The sequence below is a fragment of the Neoarius graeffei genome, chromosome 11 (genome assembly GCF_027579695.1).
Source record: "Neoarius graeffei isolate fNeoGra1 chromosome 11, fNeoGra1.pri, whole genome shotgun sequence".
NCBI lineage: Eukaryota > Metazoa > Chordata > Actinopteri > Siluriformes > Ariidae > Neoarius > Neoarius graeffei.
In genome coordinates, this window is record NC_083579.1 from 81,612,452 (window position 1) to 81,633,326 (window position 20,875).

General features: G+C 40.2%; 1 protein-coding gene across 1 annotated transcript in view; it reads right to left on the reverse strand.

The window, feature by feature from the left end:
- shtn1 (shootin 1) overlaps positions 1-20,875 on the reverse strand; it is a 75,042-nt gene that overhangs the window by 21,540 nt on the left and 32,627 nt on the right. Inside the window, 5 exon segments of the mRNA XM_060934800.1 lie at positions 4,086-4,180; positions 4,391-4,472; positions 4,988-5,085; positions 5,573-5,738; positions 12,880-12,974. Of these exon segments, the coding sequence (XP_060790783.1) occupies positions 4,086-4,180; positions 4,391-4,472; positions 4,988-5,085; positions 5,573-5,738; positions 12,880-12,974 (536 nt within the window).

Genomic DNA, 20,875 nt, shown 5'->3' on the forward strand with positions numbered 1-20,875 from the left:
TTGAAAAGCGTTCCAGGTGACTCCCTCATGAAGCTGGTTAAGAGAATGCCAACAGTGTGCAAAGCATCATCAAGGGAAACACTGGATACACTGAAGAATCTAAAATACTAAACATTTAGTTTTTTTGTTTCCTACATTATTCCATACATGTTGTAGATGTTATTTCATATTTCTGATGTCTTCAGGATTGTTCTCCAATGTAGAAAATACAGAAAACCCTATGAATAAGTAGGGGTATATAAACTTTTGACTGGTACTGTATAATCCTTCAATTATATCAGTTGCTTTTATTTTTCTTTGTCCTTCAATTTATTCTACAGCTCTTGCTGATCCAGTTTGTTGAATAAAATGTGACGAGAATGATTTTGACACTACACCAAAGCGCGCATGACATTTCAGAAATGGACATTTTTATACGATTTGCACAGTAACTGTAAGCAGCTAGTAGCATGTTGTAGTGACGTGTTTCTCAGCAACCTTTGCTAGACAGATTTACTGAATGCTTGAGATGGGTATCTGTTAATTTGGGCATGGGGCAGCCATGGCCTGAAAGTTAGAGAAGCAGCCTTGGGCCCAAAGGGTCACCGGTTCAATTCCCAGGACCGACAGGAAAAATGTGAGGGGAGTTGATTGAATGAACAGGACTTTCCTCCCCCTCTGTATCAGGGCTGAAGTGCCCTTGAGCACGGCACCGAACCCTCAACTGCTCCCCAGGCGCTGTAGCATAGCTGCCCACTGCTCTGTGTGTGTGTGTGTGTGTGTGTGTGTGTGTGTGTGTGTGTGTGTTCACTACTTCAGATGGGTTAAATGTAGAGAGGAATTTCATGGTGTTCTTAAGTCTGTGCTTGAGTGTACGTGTGACAAATAAAGGCTTCTTAATTATAGAGTTTATCCTAAAAATGGAATATGACTGACTATGACAAAGACTTTTGTTTTGTTTGTTTGAATGCTTTTACTGAATAATCTCGATTCACCAGAGACACCATTCAGTCATCTCATTTCAGGTTCATATTCCCTTAAAAAGTTATTAGCATACAACCCTGATTCCAAAAAAATTGGGACAAAGTACAAATTGTAAATAAAAATAGAATGCAATGATGTGGCAGTTTCAAAATTCCATATTTTATTCAGAATAGAACATAGATGACATATCAAATGTTTAAACTGAGAAAATGTATCATTTACAGAGAAAAATTAGGTGATTTTAAATTTCATGACAACAACACATCTCAAAAAAGTTGGGACAAGGCCATGTTTCCCACTGTGAGACATCCCCTTTTCTCTTTACAACAGTCTGTAAACGTCTGGGGACTGAGGAGACAAGTTGCTCAAGTTTAGGGATAGGAATGTTAACCCATTCTTGTCTAATGTAGGATTCTAGTTGCTCAACTGTCTTAGGTCTTTTTTGTCGTATCTTCCGTTTTATGATGCGCCAAATGTTTTCTATGGGTGAAAGATCTGGACTGCAGGCTGGCCAGTTCAGTACCCGGACCCTTCTTCTACACAGCCATGATGCTGTAATTGATGCAGTATGTGGTTTGGCATTGTCATGTTGGAAAATGCAAGGTCTTCCCTGAAAGAGACGTCGTCTGGATGGGAGCATATGTTGCTCTAGAACCTGGATATACCTTTCAGCATTGATGGTGTCTTTCCAGATGTGTAAGCTGCCCATGCCACACGCACTAATGCAACCCCGTACCATCAGAGATGCAGGCTTCTGAACTGAGCGCTGAGAACAACTCGGGTCGTCCTTCTCCTCTTTAGTCCGAATGACACGGCGTCCCTGATTTCCATAAAGAACTTCACATTTTGATTCGTCTGACCACAGAACAGTTTTCCACTTTGCCACAGTCCATTTTAAATGAGCCTTGGCCCAGAGAAGACGTCTGCGCTTCTGGATCGTGTTTAGATACGGCTTCTTCTTTGAACTATAGAGTTTTAGCTGGCAACGGCGGATGGCACGGTGAATTGTGTTCACAGATAATGTTCTCTGGAAATATTCCTGAGCCCATTTTGTGATTTCCAATACAGAAGCATGCCTGTATGTGATGCAGTGCCGTCTAAGGGCCCGAAGATCACGGGCACCCAGTATGGTTTTCCGGCCTTGACCCTTACGCACAGAGATTCTTCCAGATTCTCTGAATCTTTTGATGATATTATGCACTGTAGATGATGATATGTTCAAACTCTTTGCAATTTTACACTGTCGAACTCCTTTCTGATATTGCTCCACTATTTGTCGGCGCAGAATTAGGGGGATTGGTGATCCTCTTCCCATCTTTACTTCTGAGAGCCGCTGCCACTCCAAGATGCTCTTTTTATACCCAGTCATGTTAATGACCTATTGCCAATTGACCTAATGAGTTGCAATTTGGTCCTCCAGCTGTTCCTTTTTTGTACCTTTAACTTTTCCAGCCTCTTATTGCCCCTGTCCCAACTTTTTTGAGATGTGTTGCTGTCATGAAATTTCAAATGAGCCAATATTTGGCATGAAATTTCAAAATGTCTCACTTTCGACATTTGATATGTTGTCTATGTTCTATTGTGAATACAATATCAGTTTTTGAGATTTGTAAATTATTGCATTCCGTTTTTATTTACAATTTGTACTTTGTCCCAACTTTTTTGGAATCGGGGTTGTACATCTTTATTCTGAACAGGTGAACTATTATTGGTGGGATTTCCTCTTAAACATCCTTGCTGAATTCTAGTAAATCATATTTTGCTTTGGCAGCCCAACTTTAAGCTCTGTATTACGAACACTATAATAAACAACAGTTATTCCATGAAATCGAGTCGTACGAGCTGATAGCCGATGAGACGTGTAGCACTGAGTTGTCTATAATCCATTTACGATGAGATTGAGTGGAATAACTATTTTATTCTGTCCACATTCACTGGATTTTGAGAAATGTAGCATTTTTATTTTATTTTTTGCAAATTCAATAAATAAAAACTAAAACGTCTGACAAAATCATTTCTGCTTAAAGTGTAAACAAACCAGCGAAATGACAGGAGCAATTTGTGAAAAACGCAATAGTAATAATTCTTGAAAATTTTTGAAAAAGATACGTTCTCGCCATCAAATACAGTACTTTTATTCTATTGTTGCTTTTTTATGGTTTTGTTTTCGAGTAGAGTTTTTATTTCATCCTTGGTTTGTTCAGCAACACGCTCCGCCATTTTTTTCTCTACTCACAGTATATGAGCTGATATCCTAGTAGTAGAGTAGCCAATCAGAGCGCACGATTACTCATATCCAGTGAATACAGATAGAATAGTCCTGGGTAGAGCTAATACTCCTTTTGCTCTCAAAATGGTCTCACTTCTTTATGACATGGAATCCACAACATGTTGGAAACATTCCTTTGAGATTCTGGTCCATGTTGACTTGATCACATCATGCAATTCCTGCAGATGATTTTCGTTCTACAAACCTCCCGTTCTCCCACATCCTAAAGATGTTCTATTGGATTCAGACCCAGTGACTGAAGGCCACTGAACTCATGGTCATGTTCATGACACCGGTTTGAGACGACTTTGCTGTGTGATATGGTGTATGGTCATGCTGGAAGTCATTAAAAGATTGGGTAATTTCCTCACAGGCTTTGATTATGTTGTTGGACAGTTTAGTGTGACACAAGACTAATCAGTGCAGTTTGTAATCAGACGCTGACTGCCAAAATGTCCGTGATGCTCCTTTGCTGCAGTCGGAATGAAATGTTTAAAAGAAACGTAATGTTCTTTCTCTCTTTTCATTTTTGGAGGTATCTGGGTTTAAAATGCTAGAACTTCATTTGTGGTTAATATACATACAAAAGAGCAAGATATGATATTTCAGTTCAGTGAAGCCTGCAGTTTTATTTGTACCAGTTCTATGTGACGAGCCTTTTTTCTTTGCATATGGATGTTGGCCTCGCACTAACTCTACACACTTCTGTGTCGTACCCAGCCTACGCTACCGATTTTCTGTTTGATGCACCGTGTCATGGCTTGATCAATGGCCCCTGCAGATTTGTGATATTCCACTGGATAAACCGTGTGTGTGTGTGTGTGTGTGTGTGTGTGTGTGTGTGTGTGCTCACCTTGTGTGCAAAATTCTCTGCCTCTACACGCAAATCCTTCTCCAGCTCCAGATCAGCCTGCAAAGCCTCATACTCCTCCACTGCATACCGAGAGACTACACACACACACACACACACACAATAAACGAGTGTCTGAATTGTGACATCGACAGGCTATAAAGTATTGCAGCACTCAAGTACTCAGAGTATAAAAACCCATGCATTAAATCGCTGGAGTAATTATGATATGAGTGTGTGTTTTGTTTTAGAGATCAGAGGTGACGCAGCGCACGTGTGTGTGCAGGGTGACAGCGACAGGAACGGACCTCTGTTATACTTCCCCAAGAGCTTCTTTTGTTGGAGCGTTTCAGCAATCAAAACAGTATTATCGTGTTTTTCTCGCAGGAGCTGTGAGAGAGAGAGAGAGAGAGAGAGAGAGAGATTTCATGACAGAGATATATTCTCCTATTCAGGCCATTCATTCGACTTTTAAGTGTGTGAATTGTGAGCAGGGCTGTGTGTGCACATGTATGTTGGTGTGTGTGTAGTATAGGAAACTTTAAACTTGTTTAACTATTGCTAAAAGTAGTGTGTGTGGGGTTGCAACAAATACATGTGTATATAATGTCATGTGTCTCAGTGTAGTGTGAGAATGCACGTGTGTGCGGCCATAAAGCGTCTGTCTGTCTGTCTGTCTCAGTGGAGGGTGCGAGTGTGTATGGTGTTCTGTGCCTTTGTGTAGGGTGTGACTATCAAGTTTTGTGTGTTTGCATCTTAGTACAGGGTCTGAGTTTGTATAGTGTGTGTGTGTGTGTGTGTGTGTGTGTGTGTGTGTGTGTGTGTGTGTGTGTGTGTGAGTGAGCGAGTGAGCTCAGTGTGTGTAACTCAGTGTCCGCTCTCAGATGAGAGGCCGTCAGGCGTACTTCCTCTTGGGTTTTGTGAAGCTGATCTTTTGTCGTCTCCAGATCGATGGCTAACTGCTTCTTGTCCTCGAGAGCTGACTCTAATTTATTCCTCAGCTCTGATTCAAACACACAAACACACAAAGTTATTCTGTAATGTAAAAGGTAAAACACACTACATTCAAAGTGTGACTGTTGATCAGTGTGAGTCTGTACACACACACACACACACACACACACACACACACACACACACACACACACACACACACACACACACAACACTGCACTCTAAAACCAATTCCATACATCAGTCGAGTGTAATTCTACCACTGAGCCTTTTTACTGTATTGTTATTCAGAAACTATTTTTCTCGAATTAATTTCTGTTGATATTGTGCAAATCTTTCTATGGACAAACTTAACAGTCCCAGTGAAGGGGCGTGGCCTCTGTGTTCATCTCAGTGAGCATTGTTTGCATAATCATACAGAACTGAACATTTAAAATCATACTGTACTGAATTCCTGGCTCAACTCAAGTGTTACATGGCTTCTGTGGAGCAGTGGTCAGTCCAAACAAAAGAAAAAAAAAAGAGTGGTGACATACCGGAGATGACAAGCTGGTACTGGGAGGAGCGACAGGTTCCAGGCTCCTCCTCCTGATGATGTTCCTCATCCTCATCATTCAGGTTGATTTCGGCAAGAACATTGGCATCTAGATGAGCCATGTATATCATACTTTTCCTCTTTAGACAGCGGTTCTGTCTGTTCAGCTACACACACACACACACACAATTACTTATTGTATTACAACTATCATGAAATATTTGACAGCATGATGCAGCAGGTAGCTTCACCCCCTTACAGTTTCAGCAGGTTCACTCCTGATACAGTGTGTATGTGGAGCCTCACACATTCTTCCCTTGTCCGTTTGGGTTTCCTTTTTTGTTCTACAGTTTCCTTCAACCTCCCAAAACAAGCCAGAGGTTTGACTGACTACTCTAAATAGACCCTTGGTGTGGAGGAGTGTGTTCACCTTTGTGAACACCTAGTGCTCCTGGGATTAAATATTTTTTGATATAGTGGAATAAATAAACACACACACACACACACACACACACACACACACACACACACACACACACAAATTCACCACAATTATCAGAAATTAATCTAAATTTGTCTCTGTGTGATGTAGCAATGCTGTTATATCTGCAAGTATACCAATCTGATCAGTTTAAAACATAAAAGACGTCTCAAAATGAACAAATCAAAAATAAAATCAACAGCAGCAGTGCTGCTCCCTGAAATACCAGCCTCTGTGCATCTTTTTTTGCTCAATCAAAGGACACACACACACACACACACACACACACACACACAGCATGAACACAGCAATGAAAAAAGCAATAATCAAAGGTAAAATAATACAGTCACACAGTCAGGAGGAAGCAGAGAAAGAAAGATAATTACACTACTTTATGAGATACGACCATGTAAATATCATTCATTCAGTGTTCAATATAACGTACAGCCAGACAAATTCCCTTCCACGCTACTCTTTTACACTCCAACATACCTGTGAGCTTTCTTTAAGGTTCAATTAACGTCCTTAAACATTGCCTACAGAAACGTGAGAGGCTGCTAAGTGGGGACAGAAGCAGCCAATAGCATCAAAGGCATTTGAATTAAATAAATGAATCCTGAATGACATATTGGTTGAAGCTGGGTGCTAAATTGCCCGTCTATATGCCAACTCTGTTTAACGAGCGTTTATTAATGATGCCTCTGTCGGGACCAGGCGACACACCAAGCCGTTTCCTGATGATGTCCTTTACTTTGAATGCGCATATTAGAAAATACAAATCAACAACACATAATGCGAGGACACACGCGCACACACACACACACTGATAATCATCCAGCATTGATGAGAGAGGGCAAATGTGAAATTACACATTCACAGAACCCTGTCACACACACACTTTGAGGTTGACACACACACACACCATTCATCATCACCTCTAATCTCGACATCAAAACAAAATGTCATGTGTTTGGATTGCACTTTGATTTGTCTGCTTCTGCCTGTGCTTTCCTCTGTTACTGCTTTTTTTTTAATCCAGGATGTTCCAGAGTTTAAGAAACTGATTATGCTTTTTTCCCCCCAGTTGGCAGTAACGGGGCCAGGGTGGCAGACAAATTACAGGAGTTGGAATCAAATGTGTAAAATATGTCGGTTATTAGAGCTGATTTGCTCTACTATCCACCAGGCTACAGATCGAGAAATTGTTTTCACCTATTTAAATGTAAATTGGGAATGAACCAATGCTGTAATTTTCACAAACTAACCTTTAGATTTTTTGGGGGGAGGAGAAAAAAGTGCATAAAATATTATCTGGCACTATATATGCATTGTGAAGTGCTTTTTTAAAAGTGTAGTTCAGATTAAATTTCATGAAAAATCTTTCATCAAAAACACGTGTTATTCACTCATTCATGTTCAGCTGCAGTGAATGAAAAAACGATCCAAGGTACACTGGGTGCCAAGCGGGAACACACATCACAGGGCTTTGCACAAACACCCATTCACACACTCAATCAGACATCGTCAGGGGATGAATCGAGTCTGGTTCTGCTCAAGGTTTCATGTCGTCTCAAGGAGTTTTGCCTTGCCAATGTCACCTCTCGCTTGTTCGTTATGGATCAAAATCCATATCTGGAATTCTATAAATGGTTAAAAGTGGTATATAAATAAAACTGAACTGAATTGATGGAAAATCAGTTGAGTGTTGCCAATCCAATTTAAGGCATATTTTCTGGAGGTGGGAGAAACTGGAGGAAACCCACTCTTTCACAAGAACATGTGGAACCTGAACTCACTGTGCCATTGTGCTAGAAAAAAAAAAAAAATCCTTGTTTAAGGCCCAGTCCCACAATACTGATAACTACAACTATACCGATAACCATAAATAAATCGTTCCTCTGCAGTTTATGTGGTCGGTGCTCACACCAGACCGATAGCGATCCCTATAGCCCAGGCCTGCGTTTATCCGTACCGGTGAGATTTGCTTCCGGAGCCATTTTTCCAGACCTGGACCTGATCTGATAAAACATCTGACCAATCAGGTCATTGTTTACATGTGGCGTTGTCTGAGCACGTGCTGTTTCTCCCCGGGCGTCTTTGTACATCCTTGTTGCATCATGAAGTCACGGAATACAGAGTCACAGAAAACAAAAAATACAATACAAAGCACGGCTCTTTTATTCACGATTGTGATTCTCCATGAAATATCAACAGTAAATTTAATAAAGTAAACATATAAATGCAGGGAAGATATTTTAATTATGAACTTCAACAGTCCAAACATTTAATTGTTTTCGACTTCTTAATTTTTTATCCGTGATGCATCATCTGTATGAAATCTGTAACCAATCTGTAATGTACTGAAACGTCCGTCACCAATCCGTAAATTATTAGCATCCATGATGTGTCCGTATTAAAATCCGTAACCACTCCGTATTTTGTATCCTTTTTTATTATATTTCCGTAATCCGTGACCTGTCCGTATGTTATCAGCCACCGGAGTGTGTGCATGGGTTGTTCTGAAGTCCAGGCTGTACAGTATGACCCGGAATAATGTGCTACTACTTGGAAAAAACTTCCATGACTATTCACCTGAGTGTCAGGACTGAGTGATATTATATTATAGTGGGGATTATAGTTGTGGTGTTTCTGCTCCAGACTGGAACTAAATTCAGGCCGAGGGATACACTGCAAAAAAACTGAAAACTGAATTTGAAGAGAAAATTACTTAATACTAGTGAAATTATCTTGCTTCATGGACAGATATTTTTACTTGTTAAGACATCTTAGAATAAGTTGGTTACAATCTAGAGCTAGGTTTAATAATCTCAGAATTGGTGTCTTGTATTCTTCTAATAGGAAATGCTCGATCGTTTCAACTATATTCAAGATATTTTCACTTGCTAAGATATCATTTTTTGCAGTGCAGTCAGAGTTGGAGTTATAGGTACAATTATAGTTATCGGTGTTGTGGGACCAGGCCCTTAATCATTGTTATTTGCAATGTTTTGAGAATTCGCCGATTTCAATATGGTTTAAACATGGAAATGGCTCTTTAATCTGATTGAAGTTGATCAGGGAAAAAAAACCCAGTGTGTAAATCAAAGGAAAAAAAAGAAAGTGCCTATACTTAGCCTTGAGGAATGCCACATTCAGCTAAAGCCAAATTTAATCCCAATATGCACTAGCTCTTGTTTATATACCAAACAGACCTGAATGCTGAAATGGCTTCTATCCAGCTTTAAATGTCAATCCCCCTGTTCACAGGACCAACAGAAGTGCTAGAGTGGTTAACGTTAAAAATGGTTTATCAGCAAGAATAAAATGAGATGGTTCAGTGTGACAGTGTTGGAAGAAGCCAGCTCTCACAGGGGCTGTTCAAACCTCCTGCTGTGAAACCACAATTCATCACGCTGGCTATGGGGCTGCACACACTAGAGATGGCCCAAAGAGGGACCAGAACAAAGGACTGGAGAGACACACACAGAGTAAGAGGGGCTTTTCAAGCACAGTGGCCACCAGCATTAGCAGGACACACCAGCATCTTCTTTAATAGCATAGAGGAAGCATTGTGATTGGCCAAATCAGGCTTTTCTAAAACACATAATGCGAGAGCACTACACTGCTCAGCTGTGGGGCTATTTCCTGGGTGATGGACAGCGTTGAAACACCAAAAGCAGTTGTAGGAACAAGCTGTAAGGAACGACCTCAGATGAGCACCCACTGGCACTCTCAGTTAGAAACACAAGTATACAATATTACAGGAAACCTGAAACATGGACTAACAACGTGTGTCCAAACTTATTATTAAACGTTTTTCCAACAACAACAAAAATCCTGGGAACATCTTTCTCACAGACGGACTACAAAATTTAAGGTTTGTGATGGTACATCACTGTGAAGTAGTGAGGAAATATTCAATCATTAATGCTACGGTATGTCATATCAGCGTCCATATTTACGCCACAGTAACAGTTTATTCTATCCACATTCACTGCATATGAGCAATTCCATGCTCTGATTGGCTACTCTCCTACTAGGAAATCAACTCATATACCGTGAGTAGAGAAAAACAAAATGGCGGCGCGTGTTGCTGAACCAACCAAGGACGAAATAAAAACTCTACTCGAAAACAAAACCCCAAAAATACAAAAAAAAGCAACAGAATATGGAATGAAAGTATTTGATGATTTGAACATATCTTTTTTTATTTTTCAAGAATGATCATTATCGCGTTTTTCACAAATTGCTCCCATCACTTCGCCAGTTTGTTTACATTCTAAGCGGAAATGATTTTGTTGGACATTTTGTATAAAGTTTTCATTTACTGAATTTGCAAAAAATAAAAATAAATAATTTAAAAAAGAACTTGCAAAAAAAATTCTCTAAATCCTGTGATTGTGGATATAATAAAACAATTATCAATCTCGTCGTCATGGGTTACAGCCAACTCAGCCGACGAGGCGCGTCACACCATCAGCTTATGCATGACTCGACTGCGTGGAATAACTGTTAAATGTCTAGGAGTCCACTGAAAAAACTAGAGTTATAAGCAAGCCATATACAATTCACCTATACCTCGAATCCCAGAATTTAAAAATTTAATATTCATGTACAAAAAGAAAAACACATGCATTTTGAACTCAAACACACAGGGACACTTTTTCTAGGTACTATATATTAAACAACCCATTCATAAAAAGAAGCCAGATTCTGGAACGTAAAAAAGGGACACTTAACTCATCCTAATGAATATGTATTTGTGAAAATATATCACAGCAGCAAAAAAAAAAAAAAAAAAAAATCTAAAAATAATAAAACATCTTTGAATAGTGAAACAGAGCAGATTGAAAAGAGAATAAGTGGGATTACTGAGTCCATCGCAGCTCAAATCTCATCTCTGTTTCCCTTCCTCCTTTCACTACAAGCACAAAACGCAGTGGTGCATCACCTTCCCACCTCCCTTTCCTCTCCCTTTCAATCTTTTCATCCTATGCTCCTGCCCTCCACGCTGCTGTTCTCTCATCGTGTTCTCCCTGCATGGGTCTATCAGGCAGCAGGGCAGCAGAAAGCTGATTCATCCATCAAAAAAAAAAAAAGGCTCAGAAAAGAGGCCATGATCTCCGTCCACAAGCTGCCTAACACAAGCTCACCCCAACACTGTTTACACACCCTACACTTTGCTCTCCCAAGGTCTAAAGATGGAGCAAGGCTTGCTTTAAGACTTTTACAGGTGTTGTGTGAGAGCCTTGCATGACTACCAAGGAAATGTGCATCACTTAACACGACCATTTACACGTTTCACTACTGCAAAAACTCTCTTCAGCAATCAGCAGCAATCTGAAAAATGTCTTCGATAAAAATACAGAACAAATAATGGTCATGTAGTAAAGCATTGTGCTTTTCTCGTTGAACCTACAGCTGAGAAACGTAGTCGTACAGTTTTTTGTTTTGTTTTTTTGTTCTGTATTACACAGGTAATAAGGTGTGCAATGCTGCTGACTGGCTTCTGAAATAAAACAGAGTAACACAGTGTAGAACAGAAGGGAACAGAATAAAAGAATATTGCAGAATAGATTAGAACTAACTAGAACAGGGTAATACAGCAGAGGATAGAAGACAGAATAAAATAGAATACTGCATAATGGAGTTGAACTAAATAGAATACAGCATAGAACAGAATGAAGCAGAATAAAGTAGAATAGAATGGAACGGAATAAAATAGATTATTATACATACAGGACACTTTTTCGATTGAATAAAAGCGTGTTCTATTCCCTTCTAGTGGGTTTCATTCATTTGCTTTGATAGCATGCAATATTGTTAGCATATCGCTTATCCTACATATGTCACTCTACCCAATGGAGAATGAGCGTTGAATATGGTTTACGATACTGCATGGTTGTCAAGACAGCATGACATCACACGTCGGCGACGTAAAACTTCCACGCTAGCAAGTGACTGTGACAATTTGTAAACAAACATGGCTGCCAGGTTTGCTTTGTTAAAAACAGAAGATTTTGAGATAATTTTGGCAGCAAGGTTGCTCCATTGTTGATTTAAAAATAACTAAGTAAATTACACAGGGAAACTAATAATAAAAATAATAATATTCAGCTTGACTGCGCTAGCACTGGCCTTTACTAACACTACACCAACTGGAAGGTAATTAGACCGCCACGCTAACAGCACCAAGTCATGGATAACCTAGCACTGGCCTTCAAGAATGCTGATATGAAGAGAGTATGTATGTATGTATAATAATAATAATGGCTTTTTTCATGGTCTATCAGATATATTCCATTCAGCTACTCGTCTTCAACTCATTCAGTATCATGCTCGCTGAATGGAATATATCTGACAGACCACGAAAAAAGCCAGATAATATGATTTAAATATTGCATAACAGAACTAAATAGAACAGAATATTGTAGAATAGATTAGAATTAAAAATAGTACAGAGTAGCAGTATAGAATAGAATGGAACAGAATGTCATGTCATAGATTAGAATGAAATAGAATACAGTATAGAGTAAAATGAAGCAGAATATAACTGAATTAAAATGGAATAAAATACAGTATAGAACAGAAGAGAACAGAATAAAAGAATACTGCAAAATAGATTAGAACTAACTAGAACAGGGTAATACAGAATAGAGAATAGAACAGAACAGAATAAAATAGAACATTGTAGAACAGATTAGAACTAAATAGCATATAGAACAGAATGAATCAGAATAGGACAGAATATTGCATAATAGAACTCAATAGAACAGAGAAATGGAGCACAGAATGGACAGAATAAAACAGAAGAAGAAAAGGTGAACCTTGGTTGCCAGAGCCTCCACCGTCTGTCTGCAGGTCTTTTCAACCTCCAGGTTCTCCTGCATACTGCTGACCTCCTGCAGCACCATATGTGACACTGGACACACACACACACACACTTTAGCATTTTATGTCAAACAAATATTTTTACTTTTATTTCTGTGTTTTATTTCCAGGTGTCAGCTCTATACTATGCGACAGAGCAGCAGAACGAAGACTGAGCTGACTGAGGCCGTCAGGACTTTCCCTTTATTTAACACACACACACACACACACACACACACACACACACACACACACACACACACACACACACACACACCCTGAGGTTAATCTCACAGCAGTGTTTCACTGTGTTTCATGTAAACCTGATTCTAAATGGAAGCATCTGTAATTAAGTGTGTATGGTGAAGCTGGTTAAACTCATCCTCAGTGATAAATAAAGACTTTTCCTCAGTCTGGTGATCAGCTCACACACCAACTCCAGCCTGACCGACACCCTGACTCAACTGATATTCTGAGGATTTATGTGCATTGGTGCAAACACACAGTAAAACACTGATCAGACAACAACTACCCTGAAATGCTCCATGTGTGAGATGATGAACTGTGAGCTGGTCATGACTGTGAAATAAACCCCAGACAATTCAACACAGACTGATGCAGGTCTTTAAGAAGAAAGAAGAAGAAACCTTTGTCACATGCACACTCAAGCACAGTGAGATTCATCCTCTGCATTTAATCCATCTGAAGCAGTGAACACACACACACACACACACACACAGAGCAGTGGGTCACAGCTATACTACAGCCCCTGGGGAGCAGTCAGGGGTTCAGTACCTTGCTCAAGGACACTTCAGCCCAAGGCCACTCCATGTTAACCTACTGCATGTCTTAGGACTGTGGGGGAAACCGGAGCACCCGGAGAGAACATGCAAACTCCACACAGAAAGGCCCCTGTCAGCCGCTGGGCTCGAACACAGAACCTTCTCGCTGTGAGGCGACAGCGCTAACCACTACACCACTGTGCCGCCAATCACCCTCAAGGGGTTTATTTCCCAATAATGACCAGCTCTCTGTACATTATCCAGCTTCTCACATGGCTACTTACTAAAGAAATCAATAATGTGACAAAACACTGATTTAAAAATGATTTTATTGATTAAAAGATGTTTTATTGTTTACGCTAATGACATGGTCATTAGTCAAGTCAAGTTTATTTGTATCGCGCTTTTAACAATAAACATTGTCGCAAAGCAGCTTTACAGAATTTGAACGACTTAAAACATGAGCTAATTTTATCCGTAATCTATCCCCAATGATGAAGCCTGTGCCGACGGTGGCAAGGAAAAACTCCCTCAGATGACATGAGGAAGAAACCTCGAGAGGAACCAGACTCAAAAGGGAACCCATCCTCATTTGGGCAACAACAGACAACATGACTATAACATTAACAGTTCTAACATAAAGTCAGCTTCGTTGATGCTATAAACCCCCCACCGATGGAAACCCGAGCGCAAGACCGTTCACGACAACCGCCGTCCTAAAGTCAGCAAGTCAACTGCAGTCCCCAGCCACAAAAGCACCACTGCAAGAGTCCAGAGCGTCCTCCAGGCGCGACCCCCAACTGTCCACATGGGGCCGCCCTCCACAGGAGCGATGCAATGAGACTCCAACCAGACACAGGGCACCAGGATGGATCAGGCAGGTCCGAGGAGCAGAAGACGTTCAGCATCTCAATCTCAGGACCGACATGTAACTCAGAGGGACAGATTTGGGGGGAGGACTCAAGAGAGAAAACACAGGTGGTTAGGTATGCCCAATGTCACCTGAATAAGTAGGAACAGTATACATATTGCACCGAGTACAAGCAGGGACTCCGGCAACTAACTATGACAGCATAACTAAAAGGGGAGAGCCAGAAGGTAACACAGGCATGAGGGGCCCCGGGACATAAAGCAGCAGCCACTACACCGTCAACAAACTCGAGTGAGCAAGCGAGTGGGGACTGACAGCATCCATACATCCCAGTTTACCAAAACACTCTGTCTGAGGATCCTCCAGATCTACACCTTTACCTCATAAACACCATTAACACAAGGCTTGACTAAACAGATCTGTTTTCAGCTGAGACTTAAACGCTGAGACTGTGTCTGATTCCTGAACATTACTTGGAAGGCTGTTCCATAACTGTGGGGCTTTGTAAGAAAAGGCTCCGCCCCCTGATGTAGCCTTCACTATACGAGGTACCAGCAGATAGCCTGCACCTTTTGATCTAGGTAGGCGTGGCGGGTCATAGAGGAGCAGAAGTTCACTCAGGTACTGTGGTGCGAGACCATTCAGTGCTTTAAAGGTCAATAGTAGTATTTTATAATCAATAGGAAATGTGATTGGGAGCCAATGCAGTGTGGATAAGACAGGCGTGATGGGGTCATATTTTCTAGTTCTAGTAAGGACTCTTGCTGCTGCATTTTGAACTAACTGGAGCTTGTTTATGCACTTATTGGAACATCCAGACAGTAAGGCATTACAATAATCCAACCTGGAGGGAACGAAAGCATGAACTAGTTTTTCCACGTCATGCAGTGACATTAAATTTCTTATCTTAGCAATATTTCTGAGATGAAAGAAAGCTATCTGGGTAATGTTATCAATGTGAGTTTTGAATGAAAGACTGGGGTCAATAATCACCCCGAGGTCTTTTACTGCTGCACATGAAGAAACAGAAAGGCCATCCAGAGTTACTGTGTAATCAGAAAACTTACTTCTAGCTGCATGTGGTCCGAGTACAAGTACTTCAGTCTTGTCAGAGTTAAGCAGAAGGAAGTTAATAAGCATCCAGTGTCTAATGTCCTTCACACATTCCTCAATTCTATTAAGCTGGTGTCCCTCATCAGGTTTTGCAGAAACATACAACTGTGTGTCATCAGTATAACAGTGGAAACTAATACTATGTTTATGAATAATATCACCCAGAGGTAACATATATAAAGAAAAAAAGCAGTGGACCCAAGACAGAACCTTGTGGAACACCAAACTTTACCTCAGTACGTCTAGAAAAATCACCATTTACATCAACATACTGATAACGATCAGTGAAATAAGAGCTGAGCCAGGAGAGGGCCGTTCCCTTAACTCCCACAACATTTTCTAGTCTATCCAGAAGAATGGAATGATCAATGGTATCAAATGCTGCACTAAGCAGTGAGACACAGCCCTGATCAGACGCCAACAGCAGGTCGTTTACTACTTTAACCAGTGCTGTCTCTGTGCTATGATGGGGTCTAAATCCTGACTGATACATTTCATGGATGTTATTCCTATGTAAATATGAGCATAACTGCTGTGCAACAGCTTTTTCAAGGATCTTGGAGATAAAGGGGAGGTTTGATATCAGCTGATAATTGGACAGCTGACAGGGATCAAGGTCAGGTTTTTTAATCAGGGGTTTGATAACTGCTAGTTTAAAGGATTGGGGTACATAGCCAATCATAAGAGAAGAATTTATTATTTTTAGAAGCGGTTCAATTACTTCAGGTATTATCTGTTTGAATAGACGTGTAGGTAAGGGATCTAGTACACAAGTTGAGGCTTTTGATGCCGAGATTAATGAGAGTAATTCAGTTTCTTTAAGGGGAGTAAAACATTCTAATTGCTGATCTGATCCAGTTATATTGTTAACTACAGGGTCACTTACATCAGTAGTTTTCAAAGTGGGGGCCACCAGGGGGCGCTAGGGGGCCTCAGAAAGTTGGAGGGACGATAACAAAAATTGAGAAAAACATTTTAAAAAATAATTATTAAATATATTGTAATTAGTTTTTTAATCATTATTATAAAATATAATTATTAATAAGAATACATCATATCGAAATGTTGTTTGCCATGCTCATCTCTCCGATTGCCTGTGACGTTGAAGTTTGCGCCATTTATCAAGCTGCTTTGCTCCTCAAGCTAGCGTATTGCTAGCGCAAAATGGACAGGTTTTTGAAGAAGAGACCGAAGGAACAAACCAACAGCCCTGCTGTGGAGGACACTGCTGCGAAAAAAACTAAGTAGTCCTGGCCAACTAAAATCCGAAAATATGAGGCAGCATACATTAAGTATGGCTTTACAGCCATACAGAAAAATGGCCATGATTGCCCGAAATGCGTCCTCTGTCTGGAGACCCTGTTAAACGAGTGCTTAAAACCTTCAAAACTTCAGCATCACTTGGTACAAAAACATCCGACAGATGCCGAAAAAACAGTCGATTTCTTCAGACGCAAAGAAGAGCATTTGGTCAGGCAATCTGCTGCATTCACCCAGCAAGCTACCGTACTGTCCCCGAGCGGCCCTGAAGGCATCATTTTTAGCCTCGTACCACATTGCTCGTGCTAAAAAACCTCACTCAATTGGAGAAGATTTGATTTTACCAGCCACCAAAGACATTGTCCGAGAATTGCTTGGTGAGGATGCTGCCAAAAAAAAATCGCTGCTGTCCCACTCTCTGATAACACCGTGAGCCGACGGATTGGTGACATGGCTCAAGACGTATCTGCTCAGCTGTTGGAGCAGGTGAGAGCCAGCGAATACTTCGCACTTCAGCTGGACGAGAGCACAGATTTATCCAATGAGGCCCAACTGCTTGTGTACATCAGATTTATTTCACAGGAAAGATTTGTGGAGGAAATACTATTTTGTAAAGCACTTGAAAGAAGAACTACTGGGAAAGACATTTTTTAAGTTTTGGACGATTACATCGAGTCTAACGGATTGGACTGGACCCGTTGTGTGTTCGGACGGAGCCGCGGCAATGACCGGGAAGATCAGTGGAGTGACCGCGCTCATTACGCAGAAGGCCCCGCATGTAGCGGCCACACACTGCATGCTCCATCGCGAGGCACTGGTCGCAAAAAGGATGGATAACGAGTTGAATCAGGTACTACAGGAGGTTATACAGTTTATTGTTCAGTGCGAAAATATTTGTGTTGAAAACATGTTAGTTAATAATATTCTTCTGCTAAACAAATGTGACAATTATTGACTATTGAATAAAAGTAAGAGAAAACATTCTAAAAGTTGATGTTTCTTTACATATTTTGTTAGCCTGGCAAGCCAGACTAAATGTGAATATTTAGTCTGGCCTCGATCCGTAGACATTTCCGAAGGGGGTGGGAGGAACAAACCGCTGTCTTTTAAACTGTCTCTGTGCGTATAAGCCAACGCTCTGACCAATCAGCGCAACAGTGACTGTGACGTAGTCAGAGTGACAGAAAGCAGTGGGGGAGGCCTTGAAATAAATAATTTTTCAAAATGCGTATTAATTAATAAACAGGTTCTAGATATTAAGAAGTTTGGAGATAATGACCACAAGTTTGGAGTCTGTACCACATACACTCATTTTTTTTCCAAGTGTTTTTCAAGGGTTTGCTTAAACTGTTTTTGAGTTTTTATTTAGTGGTGTTTGGTGAAATAATTTCCCTTAAATTTAAAATAACGGGAAAATAAGAAACAATCAAAAAGTAATGTTTCAAAGCTGTTTATTAATTCTTCGTACTGCACAAACTAGCCCCATCCTTTTGGCTACGAGCGGAGCCAGCTGGTAGATCAGACTTTTGCCATAGCCAGTCGGCAAAACAGCGAAAACGTCCTTCTTGAAAAGGAATGAGCGGACAGCCTCTTCCTGCTCATGTTTCAACCAAAACTCCAAGTCTAATTCTTCTAAAACTGATTCCAAAGCCGAGTCAAACATGCGCTGTTCACTAGCCGTAGCCATCTTTCCTGTTGTGCTTTCTCCAGCGTCGCGCAGCTTTGTCATCACTCCTGCAAAAGCCCGCCCAAAGAATCCAAACAAAAACCTTGCGTTGTGATTGGCGGGCACGATTTGATACCCGGGGTGTTTTTGTTTATATGGTGCGAGGCTAGACCCATTCGCTAGGCAAAAATATTTTTGGCCGCTAGGCGGGTGGGTCTAGTTTACTAAGCTAATATTTTGTAGCATTGTCTGTGGGTTTGCAAAGGGGGTCCCCGGCCAGAAGCTAATGCTGTTTGGGGGGCCTTGGCATGGAAAAGTTTGGGAACCCCTGACTTACATTGTCTGACCTTAATTAGTAGTTTCAATTTTTTGTTGGATATTCTCAATTTTGTCATTAAAAAATTCATGAAGTCGTTGCTACTCCATACTGCAGGTGTGCATGTGTCTATAGTGGACTTATTCCTGGTTAATTTTGCTACAGTATTAAATAGGAATCTAGGATTATTTTTGTTATCTTCTATTAGGGAGGAGAAATATGTTGATCTCGCAGCACTAAGAGCTTTTCTATACTTCAGGAAGCTCTCCTTCCACGCTAATTTGAACACTACCAATTTTGTTTGACGTCATTTACGTTCCAATTATCGAGTGGTCTGTTTTAAAGTGCGAGTGTCATCATTATACCAGGGTGCTAATTTTTTGTCTCTGACCATTTTCCTTTTTAGAGGAGCTACATTATCTAAAGTATGGCGGAATGTTGACTCTAAGCATTCAGTTGCCTGATCAAGTTCTGCAGGGGCTGACAGTGACCCAATCAAAGTTGATAACTCTGGGAGATCATTTATAAAGCTCTGGGCAGTAGTTGACGTGAATGTACGTTTAATACAGTAGCGTGGTGAGGTGCATATATTATTACTCTGACATATTTTGAATGAGATGAGATAATGATCTGAGATAACTTCAGACTGTGGAAGTGTGACTATATTTTCTATGTTTAACCCGAATGTTAGTATTAGATCGAGGGTGTGACCACCATTATGGGTCGGTCCTATGATATTCTGATTAATCCCTACTGAATCTAAAATGGACACAAACGCTGCTTTCAAAGGGTCTTCTGGGTTATCGAAGTGAATATTAAAATCTCCGACAACTAAAGCTTTGTCTAAGGAAATAACCAGATCTGAGATAAAATCTGCAAATTCAGAAAGAAACTCAGAATATGGCCCCGGGGGCCTGTAAATAATAAGTAACAGAATTAACTGGGTAGACTTATTTTTCGAGGCTACATACATTATATGAGTATGAAGAACTTCAAATGTATTAAATTTATAACCAGGTTTTTGTGTTACACCTAGATAATCATTATAAATGTATGTATAGTATGTTATTCATGGTTTGTAATTCGTAGTAACAGTACACTATACAGAAATAACTGACTGTAAAATACCACAGTTGACCAATCAGTATTGTGTATTCAACAAAGGAAAAAAAAAATGTGATGGATGCCAATTTGATTAGCCATCAAACATACTGTAGGTGCCAGAGTGTACTTATGGTAAGTTTGAGTGGAATGTTTTTGTATGTGTGTGAACTAGTGCCACGGTTTCAGTTAGCTGGGGTGAATGATCAGACAGTGAGTGTTAAAAAAAAAGGATTAAAGTGCATGTCTATCCTGTCCATTCAACCTTTTACCTGATCAACTCCTTACTTCAGTGGTTCTAATGCCTTGTGTGTCTGGTGTCCTCTGTCACACTAATGTTTTTAATATCATTCATTCATTCATTGATATAGATAGATAGATAGATAGATAGATAGATAGATAGATAGATAGATAGATAGATAGATAGATAGATAGATAGATAGATAGATAGATAGATAGATAGATAGATAGATAGATAGATAGATAGATAATTACATGGTGCACGAAGATATGAAGTTTATCTTCGAGTGCTGAATATACATCACGAGTGAGTGATGTGAACAAGTGAAAATATTTTCAATACAAGAAGATAAACTTCATATCTTCATGCCACTGTGCAATGTTCTTTATATTATATGGACACATCCACAAAAAAACAAGAAAAAAACCCTATATACGCAAGTTAATCAAAAGAATTTTGAACCAGTTCACCATTTTGACAACGTGCGTCAAGTCAGCGGGAAAACGCGGGGAGTGACGTCATTGGAGTGAAATATCAGGAATTATTATACATACGGGGCCACTTTTTCCATGGAATCAAAACGTGTTCTATTCTAAACCTTCA